At 40.8% G+C, this 14,966-nt stretch overlaps 1 protein-coding gene across 4 annotated transcripts in view; it reads right to left on the reverse strand.

The window, feature by feature from the left end:
- ADAMTSL1 (ADAMTS like 1) overlaps positions 1–14,966 on the reverse strand; it is a 684,387-nt gene that overhangs the window by 146,539 nt on the left and 522,882 nt on the right. For all 4 annotated transcript variants that reach the window (XM_075067314.1, XM_075067313.1, XM_075067312.1 and 1 more), the window contains one exon: positions 7,281–7,392. In XM_075067314.1, the coding sequence (XP_074923415.1) occupies positions 7,281–7,392 (112 nt within the window). The remainder of the gene's footprint in view (positions 1–7,280; positions 7,393–14,966) is intronic.

Genomic DNA, 14,966 nt, shown 5'->3' on the forward strand with positions numbered 1-14,966 from the left:
AGAAAGCCCAGTTTTCAAAAGCTTATGCCTAAACTGCATGTGCAAATGGACATTTAAAAGATAACTATGCACCTCAGTGGCCATTTAAATCATAGACTTTACGGTCAGATAGGAGCATCATGATCATCTGACCTCCTGCAAATGGCAGGCCACAAAACCTCGCCGTCCCACTCCTGTAATAGACCCCTAACCTCTGACTGAGTTACTGAAGTCCTCAAACCAGGATTTAAAGATTTGAAACCGCAGAGAATCGACCATTTACACTAGTTTAAACCTTCCAGTGACCTGTGCCTCATGCTGCAGAGAAAGGTGAAAACCCCCAGGGTCTCTGCCAATCTGACCCAGGGGAAAATTCCTTCCCAGCCCCAAATATGGCGATCAGCTAAATCCTGAGCACATGGGCAAGTAGTAACTCGGAGCCCTCCCATCTAGTGTCCCATCACCAGCCATTGGAGATATTTACACGAACAACAGTAGATATACAGTTTTAGTTAGTAAGCTATCCCATGTCATTCCTAGAATTTCAGTCTGCACTCTAACCTTCTCCTCTTTTGTAACTGTAATGCTGCCAGACTCACTTCATGATCATGTAATTTTGTTTTATTTTCAACCAAAAAAAAAAAATAGTTAAAGTAAGAAAGGAGGAGGAGAAATCGACCATGCAAGTGTTGAAATGCATGCAGCACATAAATGTATGTATAGTAAACAATTTTTATTACATTTAAAGTTCTGTGCAGGACAGAACTTTGAAGGCTCAGTACTTCACATGTGTAATTATTATTTAAAATATGAAGGCAGTCAAGACTGTATTCTTAGTTTCATTTTAAGAAATTTTACACGGCCAAAGATTTACCAATACAGTATTTAATAAACTGCAGCAGAGGCGTGACTAACAAACAGATCCAAAATGCACTGATGTCAAAGGTAGTCTTTCAGTGGGTTTGGATCAGGGTAAAATTTTCAGAAATACCTGTGTGACTTGGGACCCAAAATCCCATTACAAAAGTGATATAGGTACTTCGAAAATGGGACTCCTAAGTGCCGAAATCACTTTTGAAAATGGGACTTTGATGCTTTTGAAATTTTTACTTCAGACCCTAACAACCCAATAAGTAACACTGTATGTGGCCAGCACTGTACTGGTACGGGAATTTGCGTATTTTCTTTTCACTGAGTTCCTTTTGATTTGACTACATATCTAATTATCTTATATATTCATTGAATTGTGTTATCTATTGTTGTAATTAACCCATAGCTAATCAGCTTGTGATGAACAGATTAAATTTGTAGGTATGAGTATAGGAATATGTAGGGTAGTATTATAGAGATATAGGACTGATAAGGATGTATTATTGGTAAGAGTCTGTTATGTATATAAGTAATATAAGGCAGTAAAGCAAGACCTACAGGCCTGAGGCCTGCCAAATTTCAGCTTAGCCATATCAGGCCTTAGGTCTGAAAGAAGTTGACACAACTAACTGACCCAAGGGCAACCTTGTAACAATAAAGTTTCAAGATTATTGTTAACAGTTGTGATAATCGGTGATGGGAAAATATGCCACAATATGCCCATCACTATCGCAAGATGCCCAGTTGTAACATGATGGGAAATTCTGCATTGACTGCAAGTTACAATGGGGACTTGTTGATTTAAATGTTAACGAAGATAAGAGGAATTAAGAAGATGGCCTCTGCAAAGTGGAGCATCCCAGCATTTATTCATAGGGGTTACAAGTGTGAGTAACTCAGGATAAAGGGGGTTCCCTGGCATGAATAAGGGAAGAACCACTCATCAGGAGATGCACCACAGATGATCACCTGTTGAGAGATCCACCCATTTCTATGGTACCCTTGGGGATGTGAACATGTAAACACTAATAATAGATTCAGACTAAGGTCAGAAGGGACCATTATGATCTTCTAGTCTGATCTCCTGCACAACGCAAGCCACAGAAACTCACTCACCCACTCCTACAACAAATCGCTGACCTATGTCTGAGCTATTGAAGTCCTCAACTTGTGCTTTAAAGACTTCAAGGAGCAGAGAATCCTCCAGCAAGTGACCCATGCCCCATGCTGCAGGGGAAGGTGAAAACCCCCCAGGGCCTCTGCCAATCAGCTTGGGAGGAAAATTCCTTCCTGATCCCAAATATGGCGATCAGCTAGACCATGAGCATGTTGGCAAGACTCACCAGCCAGACACCCAAGAAAGAATTCTCTGTAGTAACTCTAATCCCACCCTATCTAGTGTCCCATCACAGGCCTTTGGGCATATTTACTGCTAATAGTCAAAGATCAATTAATTGCCAGAATCAGGCTATCCCATCATACCATCCCTTCCATAAACTTATCAAGCTTAGTCTTGAAGTCAGATATGTCTTTTGCCTCCACTGTTTCCCTTGGAAGGCTGTTCCAGAACTTCACTCCTCTGATGGTTAGAAACCTTCATCTAATTTCAAGACTAAACTTCCGAATGGCTACTGTATATCCATTTGTTCTTGTGTCCACATTGGTACTGAGCTTAAATAATTCCTCTCCTTCCCTAGTATTTATCCCTCTATTATACTTAGAGAGAGCAATCATATCTCCCCTCAGACTTCTTTTGGTTAAGCTAAACAAGCCAAGCTCTTTGAGTCTCCTTTCATAAGACAGGTTTTCCATTCCCTGGATCATCCCAGTAGCTCTTCTCTGTACCTGTTCCAGTTGAATTCATCCTTCTTAAAAATGGGAGACCATCATAATGGACATGTTATAGTTACTCTTCATCTTGATTCACGTACCTATAACTGGCATTAGCATTGATTATCTGCATAAGAAGGTTTGCAATAAAGGGAAAATTGATAACTTGTGAATGTTGATGAGGTCATTGATACTGTTCTTGGTGAGTCTCACTTTGCTCATTCTGATAATGTAGCCATTAGGGAATGTGAACCTTTGGCACCCGTCACTGTGGTTTAAGACATCACTGGCAATACCAACCTATCAATATTATAAAAGTCTACAACTATATAGCCTTTAAAATAAAATTCCAAGAATTTCCAAAATTGCAATGGAAACTTCTTTGTCTACTACACTTAAGTATGGTTAAAGATAATAAAATAGAGCAAGATCAAGGGAAAAACCCACATAGGGCCAGGAACTGTGTTGCAGTTTCACCTGAAGTTTAAAGCGGAGAAGGAGAAGATTGCCACACACCCTTCACACATCCCCCTCGTGGAAGCAGCAGAAGGTTATGTCCCCAAGCTCCCAAAGAATCCACCAGTGGCCCAGACCATCCATCCTGAGACCCTCTGCCTTCATACACCCTCCTAAAGCCCTGCAGTTCTCCCCTGGTTTCTGTCAGAACCTGCCCCTGGAGCTCCCTCAATGAAGTCACCAAGGGGGTATTGATTCAGCAACAACTAGAGCACCAATAATTCCTGGGTGGATTCCCCTTTGGGCTTGGGATGCTGTGGATTCCCTCAGCCCTCTTTTTCTGTAGTAGCTGAGGGAAGAGAGTCACTGCTACAGACAACCTCCTTCCCTCTCACCCAGGCAGGAGGAGATCTGTGTCTAGAAGTACTGCATGGGGCCCAATGCCAATATCATACCATGGGACCTGATTGTGGACTCACTCTCCAAGCATCTAAGTTGCAGGTTAGTGTCCATCTTTTCATTCTGAGTGAACCTTTCCCCTGCCCTCCTTTGCCTCATCCATCCTCCTCATTCTTTTATAGCAGCAGCAGCTGTGGTGACACCCTCTTCTTTGTGGAATTCTTGTCCTCCCTAGAAAAGGGGCTGTCATCAAAGCTGTTTGACAGATTGGCCAGCAAGGATTTATACCTTTTGGTATCTAATTATAAACAGTTGTGACAATCAACTTTGTAAATTAGTTTGGCACAAATGCAGTGTAGAAACTATGAGAAGAACACAAAAGCAGTAAAGCTGCAAGATTTTCCAATCTGATGTCACTACGCGTATTACTGGTGTCATGATGACATTGCTACATAATATCACATGTGTTGACAAGACAGCCTGTTGTACAGTTTTTGTTTTCATTGTTGGTCTTCAAATTGGGAAAAGAGTGGACCAGGCATAAACAGGTTACTAGGAACTCCCTGAATTAAAGCCCTGAGGTTTTATATCAAGCTACATAACTGATCACGTGTGCACTGATTTAAGAGAATCAACACAGAATAGTCTAACTTCCTCAGATCCCTGGCCCCGGATGCACTAGGCAAAAGCCTGGAATGATGCTGTTGATGGCCTCTTCTTCAGTTGTTCCAGAGTCAGGAATCTGGACAGCATTTTGCCAGGAACATAGATTTTTCTGCCTTCATCAGGAGGGTTAGAAGGCAAAGGAAAGTCAGTTATTAAACACTGCCAAATACAAACTCAAGAGCCCAAAAGAAGAAAGATAAACTAATCGTTACGGTGGCTTGCATACAAAGGCCCATATCCTCAGCCCTGGCAGAGGCGTGCATAGTACAGCTCTGGAAGGGGACAGTAAAGACGACCTTTGCATTCTCAAGATTCTGGGCCTGTTGAACGGCACACTGGTCCCAGGAGTAACAGCTCTAAGGGGCCCAACAGAGCAGCCATAGATCAGCATGAAAAGGAAGTCCCTGGCTATGCTTCATTTTCCTTAGTCACATCCCTAGGCCATCAGCAAGGGAAGACTGGAGCTGTTAATTACTATATAATATGTATTATGCGCACCATGTATGTATGTATGCATTGAGTATCAGTAACATTAAGCACAAATACTGTAACAGTGATATAACCTAAACTAACTTAATCTTGTTCACTTATGCTAAATATCTCATAACTCCTTGCATTTACAGAAGTGAGCATTTGGCATAAGCAGACAAGAAACTTGTCAAAAATCAAGACACATTATTGTGACTTAGTACAAGCTAGGAAAGTACCTTCAATACTAGTTGGGACACTGGCAGACCAGGTGCTAGCTGATGCCAAGGCCCCAGGTCTCACTGAACAGTGACAAATGCATAGCTGGAAACTAGTCTGACTCACCTGCATGTTAGCATTGTTAAAATGGATGTTAAGTTTATAAGAATGTGTTTGGACTTTAGAAAATATTTGTAAATTGCTGCATGCATTAATCTCAAGCAATTAAAAAATTAATCACACTGTTAAATAATAATAGAATACCATTTATTTAAATATTTTGGATGTTTTCTACATTTTCAAATTGATTTCAGTGACAACACAGAATACAAAGTGTACAGTGCTCACTTTATATTTATTTTGGATAACAAATATTTGCACAGTAAAAAATGGTTTTTTTCAGTTCACCTAATATACGTACTGTAGTGCAATCTCTTTATCATGAAAGTTGAACTTACAAATGTAGATTTATGTATGATAGAAACTGAACTCAAAATAAAACAATGTAAAACTTTAGAGCCTACAAGTCCACTCAGTCCTACTTCTTGTTCAGCCAATCGCTGAGACAAACAAGTTTGTTTACATTTACAGGAGATAATGCTGCCCACTTCTTATTTACAATGTCACCTGAAAGTGAGAATAGGCGTTTGCATGGCACTGTTGTTGCAAGATATATGCATCATAAGATATTTACATGCCATCTGCACTAAAGATTCATATGTCCCTTCATGCTTCAACCACCATTCCAGAGGACATGCATCCATGCTGATGACAGGTTCTGCTCGATAACGATCCAAAGCAGTGTGAACCAACGCTTGTCCATTTTCATCATTTGAGTCAGATGCCACCAGCAGAAGGTTGATTTTCCTTTTTGGAGATTTGGGTTCTGTGGTTTCCACATCGGAATGTTGTTCTTTTAAGACTTGTGAAAGTATGCACCACACTTCGTCCTTCTCACATTCTTAAACCTTGGATCAAGTGCTGGAGCTATCTTTAGAAATATCACATTGGTTCCTTCTTTGCCTTTTGTCAAATCTACAGTGAAAATGTTCTTAAAATGAAGAACATGTGCTGGGTCATCATCTGAGACTGCTATAACATGAAATATATGGCAGAATATGGGTAAAACAGAGCAGGAGACATACAATTCTACTTCAAGGAGTTCAGTAACAAATTTAATTACAACATTTTTTTTTATTGGAGCATCATCAGCATGGAAGCATGTCCACTGGAATGGTAGCCGAAGCATGAAGGGGAATACAAACGTTTAGCATATCTGGCATGTAAATACCTTGCAATGCCAGCTACAAAAGTGCCATGTGAACACCTGTTTTGACTTTCAGGTGACATTATAAATAAGAAGCTGCGGCATTATCTCCTGTAAATGTAAACAAATTTGTTTGTCTCAGCGATTGGCTGAAAAAGAAGTAGGACTGAGTGGACTTGTAGGTTCTAAAGTTTTATATTGTTTTGTTTTTGAGTACAGTTATGTAGCAAAAAAAATCTAGATTTGTAAATTAGACTTTCATGATAAAGAGATTGCACTACAGTACTTATGAGGTGAATTGAAAAATACTTTCTTTTGTTTGTCATTTTTACAATGCAAATATTTATAACAATATTATAAAATGAGCACTGGTACACTTTGTATTCTGTGTTTTAATTTAAATGCCTATATTTGAAAATGTAGAAAAACATCCAAAATATTTAATAAATTTCAATTGGTATTCTATTGCTTAAAAGGGTGATTAAAACTGCAATTATTTTTTTAAATCACAATTAATTTTGAGTTAATCGCGTTAGTTAACTGCAATTAATCGACAGCCCTAGTAAAGAGATTTAGAATTTGTAAAATCATCATACAAATAATACCAGCTGAACTTTGAAACTTGGGAAGCACATAATGCTGTAATGTAACAGTGCTGCACAAGACGGCTTCCCGGAGACTGGTATAATATAGAACCTTTCCCGCTGTAGTATATTATTATTGGCTTAGAGCAATAAACCTGGCTGACATTGGTTATTTGGCATCTTGAGTATATTTTAAAACAAAGAAAATTGAGGTCAAGCAACTGACTACAATTTATCAACGGTAGCCATCACACCAGGTTTATATCACTCAATCTGGGCCATTATTTGATAGCTGCATCATTCACTATGACCACATAGACTTCAAGGTTTCAGCAACGATAGAATTTAGGACTTTCTAATCCAAAAATACAGGCTACCACCATTGAAGTGACAGGAGAATCTCCCTTACCTGCAGTAGTATTTGTGCTCAAGTTTTCTGTAGACTAGCCACTAGAAGGCCCCAGTCACAAATAACTGAGCAGGGCTGAGCTATCTAGTAGGTGGGATCTCTCTCTCTGTCACACACACATGCTATATATTACCTCCTCCACAGGATGCTGAACAAGGAAAGAAATCAGTTTCTCTCCATCGGTGAATGATGGGCTGATAGAAGATAAATTGTACCGTGCTGTCAGCAGCACCAGCGTAGCGGACCTGAAAAAGATGTAATGATAATGGTAAAGCTGCCACGGTTTGTGACACTAACACTCATTCTGCTGTAAGGATCTTGTAAATACCATACATTACATGAAATACCAGAGGCATTTTGTAATTAAAAACTGAGAGACACAAACAGAATGTTGCCTTTTGGGATTCAGACTGAACCACTGCCAGAAATTACATCACACAAACAATTAGCAAGTTGGGTCCATGGTGGTTTACAGCTTGTGTTGTGTAATGATGAAGGAACAGAAGTGTTATTGCTATTGAATAAATTTATGGAGAGCTACCATACAGAGGACCTGGACTGAACTTCACACCACCAGGAGATCATCCACTGGCATTTACTGATTTAAAACAGCACACCTTTCCTCTGCCTCAATCCAATGAAGGAGCTGGTCTACAATAGGGGAGGGGATCGATCTAAGATATGCAACTTCAGCTATGTGAATAGCATAGCTGAAGTCGAAGTATCTTAGATCGAGTTACCTACCGTCCTCACGGCGCGGGATCGACCTCCGCGGCTCCCCCTGTCAACTCCGCTACCACCATTCACGTTAGTGGAGTTCCGGACTCGACAGGAGCTCATTCAGGGATCGATATATCGCATCTAGATGAGACGCGATATATCGATCCCCGAGAAATCGATTGCTACCCGCCGATACGGCCGGTAGTGAAGATGTACCCAAGGTTACACTCTTAAAAGGGGAAGTGGCTTCAAGACAATGAAAGGCTAAACACTGTAGTAGCATAGAAAGAAAGAAAGACAGCAGATTGTACCACAGAGAAATACATGCGCATAAAAGAAACATGCAACTATCAATGTTACTTTAACATGTATAAGGAAGTAAAATACTTCAACTAGAGCAAATTAAAGCTTTCAGGCAGGTCTAATTCTTTACTGTGCCAGGAGTATCTCTTATTCTATCTGTAATGCATTCATATTCTCTCTCTTTACTGTGGTGTTGTTATATGTTATAAACTAGTCCTTTTATTTAATTAAATTTTGGATTTCCACATACAGTTTAGGATCCTACTTAGGATCTGATTGTATTTTAAATTACAGGCTCAGGTTCTTGGTGGTGGCCAAGGTGCATATGCTGACACTCCGGAGGAATGCGTGTGCATGTGTATTAAAGTCATTCTTTGTGCTCCTTCTCCCCATCTTGGGTGATCTGTATGCAGGACTGGTCCCCTGGCATAAAGCAGAGTGCCTAGCTGAAAATGACCCCATGGGGTCGACAACAATGAGGGACTGTAGGGCACAGGGAAGCCTTGGTCTCACACCCTTTCCCCCCGTGATGCTCCTTATTACACCGACAGCTGGGCGGGGGATAGCATGGGAGCAGCTGTGCCACTAGATAGTCTCCCTAGTCTCGGTGTTATTGCCAGGGCTGACTGAGTCAGTGTTGCTAGGGCTGTTCTGCACCAGTGCCATGGTGCAAAGGGGACACAGCACAGGGGAGAATCTGACCCACAAGTCAGAAATGGAGATGGCTTATTAGGTCACCTAGTCCTTCCCCTTGCCAGTGCAAGATTGTTCCCTGAAGTGAGTTTTCTAGTGCTTTATCCAGCCTAGTTTTAAATGTTTCACTCTCTCTCTCTCTTTTTCCATATAGTCAACTAGTTGCCCAATTTTAATCTTTGGGACTCTAATTGTTTTTAACTCTGTCTTTATTTCTCCCTCGAAAAATTGAGAGGTACTGACAGAGAAAAGGACTAGACAGAAAAACAGGAATGAAAAAAAATGACAAATCAAGTTGAATTGAACAGCAGAATCTGTATTGCGGGTTTCGCCCCTGCCCTCCATAGATGGACAGAAACATGATAACAAATCACAGCAAATCTTGAACTGCATGAAGGGAGAAAGAAGAAAATGAAAATGCTGCAGGATATGTTGGGGGCCACAAGAGTTCTGGTCCACTGAGAGTAAGCTGGTCTCTTCTAATTAGAGTAAACACTGAGGTAAATTCCCAACAGAAAAAATACAGCTGTAGCAATACAGTTTCCTCAGCAAATGAGAGGCCCCTTGTATGGATTCATATCATTTAGTTCTGTATGTCAGAAACAGGATATCTAATTCCTTGTGCTGGGATGGTCCATTAATCACACTCTTCAGAAAGACCTTTCGTAGTTCACAAGAGCCCAGCACACTCCTGGGACTAGTACGGTATCATGCTGGAAGCCATTAGAGAAGGTCTCTGGTTTGAACACACGGAAACAAAATTCACTGGGGAGAATTTACTTTTCCTCTTTAAAATCAAGATCAACAATGATGCTTAAACCAAAAAGATCCACTCAGCTGTGCAGTCTTAGGTGGAATGAGATAAATGAGAAGATAGATTACACAGGGCTCAGTAAACTGGGGGAAAAGGGGTTTCACATCAAAAGTCAGGAAGACATAATAACCCATCTCCCCAAAGAGTATCCCTGTGTGTCTGTAATTGTCTGTCTGATCTGACAGAGAGAAAAGGCAGATGCGGATCTTTTCCGGAGCTAGGTGGAAGTTACCCACACAACCATGACAACCACATGGGTACAAAGGAATCGCAATGAGCTACAGATGCGAACTGAATGATACTAAATAAGTCAGGTGAAAGAATCAGACAAATCACTGTTTATTTTCTCTATTGAGTACTATAAGCACAGGAAAACCAGTGTATACTGATTCCATGCAGCAACCATGTCTTTTGAATTTTGTTTGACAATTTGTTAAAACTAAGGGTTTGATCCAGCAGAAAATATCAGTGGTTGTCTAACCCAGGCAAGACCCAGAAAGTAACACATGCTGGCTCTGTAGCACATCAAATGCTTCAGGAGACAGTTCAGATTGTTGCATAGGGCCATCTCCCACCCATACAGTCCAAACTGGAAGACTGGGAAACTTGTGAAGCTGTCCCATCTCCAGTAGCCTAGCTGTCCTTCTCCTAGACTCTGCCCTACCACTGGTGGTAGCCACAACCCTGAGAAGAGGAGGCAAAGTCTTGTGCATCGTTTAACATAATTAGAAGAAACTCTAACTGATGTTGATTTGCTGTGTGGTCCTAGGGATATCATTGAGTCTCAAAATGGAGAAGATGGTATATACCCATTTAATAACTGCATACAATGCCGAATAAGTGCATAGCACTATCAGGACCAGAAGTGACTGAGATGGTAAAAGAATTAGGTTGCTGGTGTAACACCGACAGACCCTCGTCGCCGGCATGTGGGATCAAACGTGGGACCTCTGGAGCTTAGTCCACGAGCCTCTACAGCATGGTTGTTATCTAAGGCTGTAGAGCAGACTCATTAATTGCTCTCTCTTTAAGTGGTCTCGGTGCCAATAGATGGGATAGAACACCACACCCAGAAGGTGCGTAGGTTACACTGGCACTGTGCTTAACCCTGCTAGCTCTGGGGTTAGGTAGGTTGAGCATCCCAGCTGGTTGCCCTTCACTCCCATTGAAGTCAGTGGGAATCAGGGGAAGGAGGCTCAGCACATCAGATAGGTGCTTAGCATCTTTCAGGAACCAAATGTAACAGAAGACCACCAGTTTTGTGAAGATTTGGGAGAATGAATATGCTCACATCTGCCCTGGGGGAACCAACTGGTTACTTCCTCTTTGACAAACAGTCACTACTGATTTGTTTTCTCTAAGGCAGAAAGGAAGGGAGGCCCCCGTAATCAATTCTTGCCCCACATTTCTCTGCTTTTTAAAACTGTTTTTGTAAATCATTTTTCAAAGTGGTGCACATGTGTGGCTGTTTAGCTCCCTGATGAATAACTGCACTTTGATAAAATACTATATTGATTTGGGAAAAACTGCAGCATCCTGAATGAAAACCAACAAACAACCTAACATTTGAAGCACAAAATGAACTGTGTTTTGGAACAATTAAATTTTCAAATGGCCCTTCTCTAGCATCAAATTGAAATATTTAGGCTTTATTTTACATAGTGCTGAGCTGTTCTTTGAGTCATCAGAACAAAATTTGCCCATATCATTAAAAAAAACCCTTTTGGTTTTTGCAATGTGTGCCTCTGCAATCTATTTATGTCTGTTATAGATCACAGTAATCTGACTGCCAGGATTGTACTAAGTTTACATCAGCAGTTGTGCTGTTTAATCAGCAGGCATTATTAACTCATCCTTTCCTGCCCATCAGGTAGTTGTCAGTGTACAATATATAGTCAAGTAAGGATGTCTGCATTCTAATAAAATGCCCAGAGACTTTATGGAATTTGTATGTGTGCATTTGTGTTCTTTTTATGTATAATCGAAACCAGGGGTTGCATCATTCTGAACTCTCTTTTGTCTAGTCAAGTTTGATTTGGCATGTTATGACCTAACTCAGTCACCACCATCCCTATCATAAAAGTTCTGAAAGATTTTTCTGCATCATCATCACAGATGCTTTTGAAAGTGCCAAATCCCAAACCATCAAGTTTGATTTCTTAATGGCTAACTGAACATTAAAGCCTTATATTAAGTAATATATAAAGGAGAGGGGAGGGAGTGAGCCACATCTGGCACATGTAATTTTGACCTTTTTACGTTAATAAAAACAAAAATGGTAAGACTCTTTTGTACTCTTTCTAGAGTTACAGTGCTTTAATATTCCTAATTATATCTACAGTTACAGAGCTAGGGTGTATAGGAGACAAATTGCTGTTCCTAATGTGTATATGCAGGAAAAACAATTTAAGGTGATCATTTAAAATAAAACAACAAGCACAACAGACTAAATAAATAGAGATGCTGAAGACTTTCAATTGTATAGTATAAAAAAGAATGAGAGGCTGATTCCTTTAATACCTTTCCTTGGAGGAATGAATGCATGGCCTTAAGCCCCATGGATTGCTCTCCCAGTCCATTTTTGCCCTCAACTTCCCTCAGTTTCAAAGGTCCCCAGAGTGGGGCCAGCTGTCTTTCTGACAGAGGAGAGCTCCCTCTGGTGCCTGTCAACATCACTTCTTAATCAGCCAAAGGAATCACCAAAAAAAGACAGGAGGCACCTTACTGACCAGAGACCAAGCACAAATCTTGGTAGTGGTGTCAGCCTCTGCTCACCAGGAACAAGGGATCAAGCATGATCACTGGGGCGACTATTAAAACAGACTCTTTAAAGTGTCTTTGAACCTAAGCTTTCTACAAGTCTAAAATAAAAAGCTATCAGGTTCAGGTGACTGCTTGACTCTCAATAATGTCCCCAAGGAAAGAACCAGCATGCAAATGAATGGAATGGAATAAAATGGGGGAGAGGGAGAAACAAATCACTGCAATGAACAATCTACATCACACACACACACACACACACACACAAATCAAGCAGGCCAGGGAAGTTTTGTTTGTTTTTTCTTCCCCCAAGTACATTACTGAAATAGGCCCTTTCTTTTGTTACTATGGACTTCATGAAGAAAAGCAAAAAAAATATTTTTAAGAATGTTTTAGTAAAGTTAATTAGCAAGTGTTCATTAAGTTGGTTGTAATTGTGACATTGTGCAGTCTATATGGTTTTATAAAAATATGGTAATAAGTGAATATAATGTAACTGGAATATGCTTCATGCAAAAGGTCTCTTGTAAGGTATCATTACAAAGCTTATAATCTACTGAGTGTGATTATACTATTTGTATAAATGTACCACTCTTGTATCTTGGACTAGAAATATGAAATATAACTCTAAGGGCCTATTGTAATTATGCAAAGTGTGGGCCACTAATGGTGGTTTGGAATCTTAATGGCTCCCATCAACCAGGACAACTGACTGGGGCTCTGTTTGCAAGCAAGCCTTCCTGTGAGTCAGACTGGGAGGAATGAAGGCTTGGGGTTTTACAGTGACACATGACCATGTCACATGGACTGGAATCCATCTTTAACCTGGTGCTTTTCCATTGGTGGGGGGTTGGGGGTAAAACCTCAGAGAGAGATAAAGGATTCCTTCCTTATGCAAAAGATATATAAAGGGGTGGACAGAACAAAGAGAAAGAGCCATCATGAAGAATCCCCTAGCTACCACCTGAGCTGGAACAAGAGCTGTACCAGGTGAAAGAATTGTGCCAGGCCTGGAAGGTGTCCAGTCTGAGGAAAAAAAACTTACTGAAACATCTCTGAGAGTGAGATTACCTGTATTCAGTTTGATTCGACATAGATTTGCACATTTTATTTTATTTTGCTTGGTGACTTACCTTGTTCTGTCTGTTAGGAACCACTTAAATCCTACTTTCTGTATTTAATAAAATCACTTTTTGCTTATTAATTAATTCAGAGTATGTATTAATACCTGAGGGAGGAAACAACTGTGCATCTCTCTCTATCAGTGTTATAGAGGGTGAACAATTTATGAGTTTAGCCTGCATAAGCTTTATACAGGGTAAAACAGATTTATTTCGGTCCAGACCCAACTGGGAGTTGGGCTTCTGAGTGCTAAAGACAAGCACACTTCTGTGAGCTGTTTTCAGCCTGCAGCTTTGGGGCAAGTAATTTAGATCCTGGGTCTGTGCTGGAGCAAACGGGAGTGTCTGGCTCAGCAAGACAGGGTGCTGAAGTCCTGAGCTTGCAGGGAAAACAGGAACAGAGGTAGTCTTGGCACATCAGTTGGCACATCCCAGTGGGGTTTCTGTGATCCAATCCATCACGGTAATATTCTTTACAAGGCAATTAGTCCATATTCAGAACCCTGTGCAGAGGGACAGCACCCCTGAAGATTCATGTAACCCTACCACAGCTGTGATTGATAGGAGGATTTCAGCATCACCATCATGACTATGCACCCTTATCACCCACCTAATTTTGTTTGACTCCTGCCAGGCCCATTCCCCACACCTCAGTAGCTCAACTCCCTCTCCCGAGTGGCTTCTCTCTCATTCATAGAATCATAGAACTGGAAGGGCTCTCAAGAGGTCATCTAGTCCAGTCCCCTGCACTCAAGGCAGGACTAAGTATTATATAGACCATCTCTGATAGGTGTTGTCCAACCCGCTCTTAAGAAATCTCTAATGATTGAGATACCACCACCTCCCTAGGCAATTTATTCCAGTGCTTAACCACCCTGACAGTTAGGACTTTTTTCCTAATGTCCAACCTAAACCTCCCTTGCTGCAATTTAAGCCCATTGCTTCCTGTCCTATCCTCAGAGGTTAAGAAAAACAATTTTCTTCCTCCTCCTTGTAACAACCTTTTACATACTTGAAAACAGTTATCATGTCCCCCCCATTCCCCGCCCAGTCCTCTCTTATCCAGAACAAATCCAATTTTTTCAATCTTCCCTCACAGGTCATGTTTTCTAGACCTTTAATCATTTTTGTTACTCTTCTCTGGACTTTCTCCAATTTGTCCACATCTTTCCTCAAATATGGCACCCAGAACTGGACACAATACTCCAGCTGAGGCCTAATCAGCGCGGAGTAGAGCAGAAGAATTACTTCTCATGTATTGATTACAATACTCCTGCTAATACATCCCAAATGACGATTGCTTTTTTTGCAATAGCGTTACACTGTTGATTCATATTTAGCTCGTGATCCACTCTGACCCCTGAGATCCCATTCCACAGTGCTCCTTCCTAGGCAGTCATTTCCCATT

Source organism: Chelonoidis abingdonii, chromosome 6 (genome assembly GCF_003597395.2).
Source record: "Chelonoidis abingdonii isolate Lonesome George chromosome 6, CheloAbing_2.0, whole genome shotgun sequence".
In the NCBI taxonomy this organism is placed as follows: domain Eukaryota; kingdom Metazoa; phylum Chordata; order Testudines; family Testudinidae; genus Chelonoidis; species Chelonoidis abingdonii.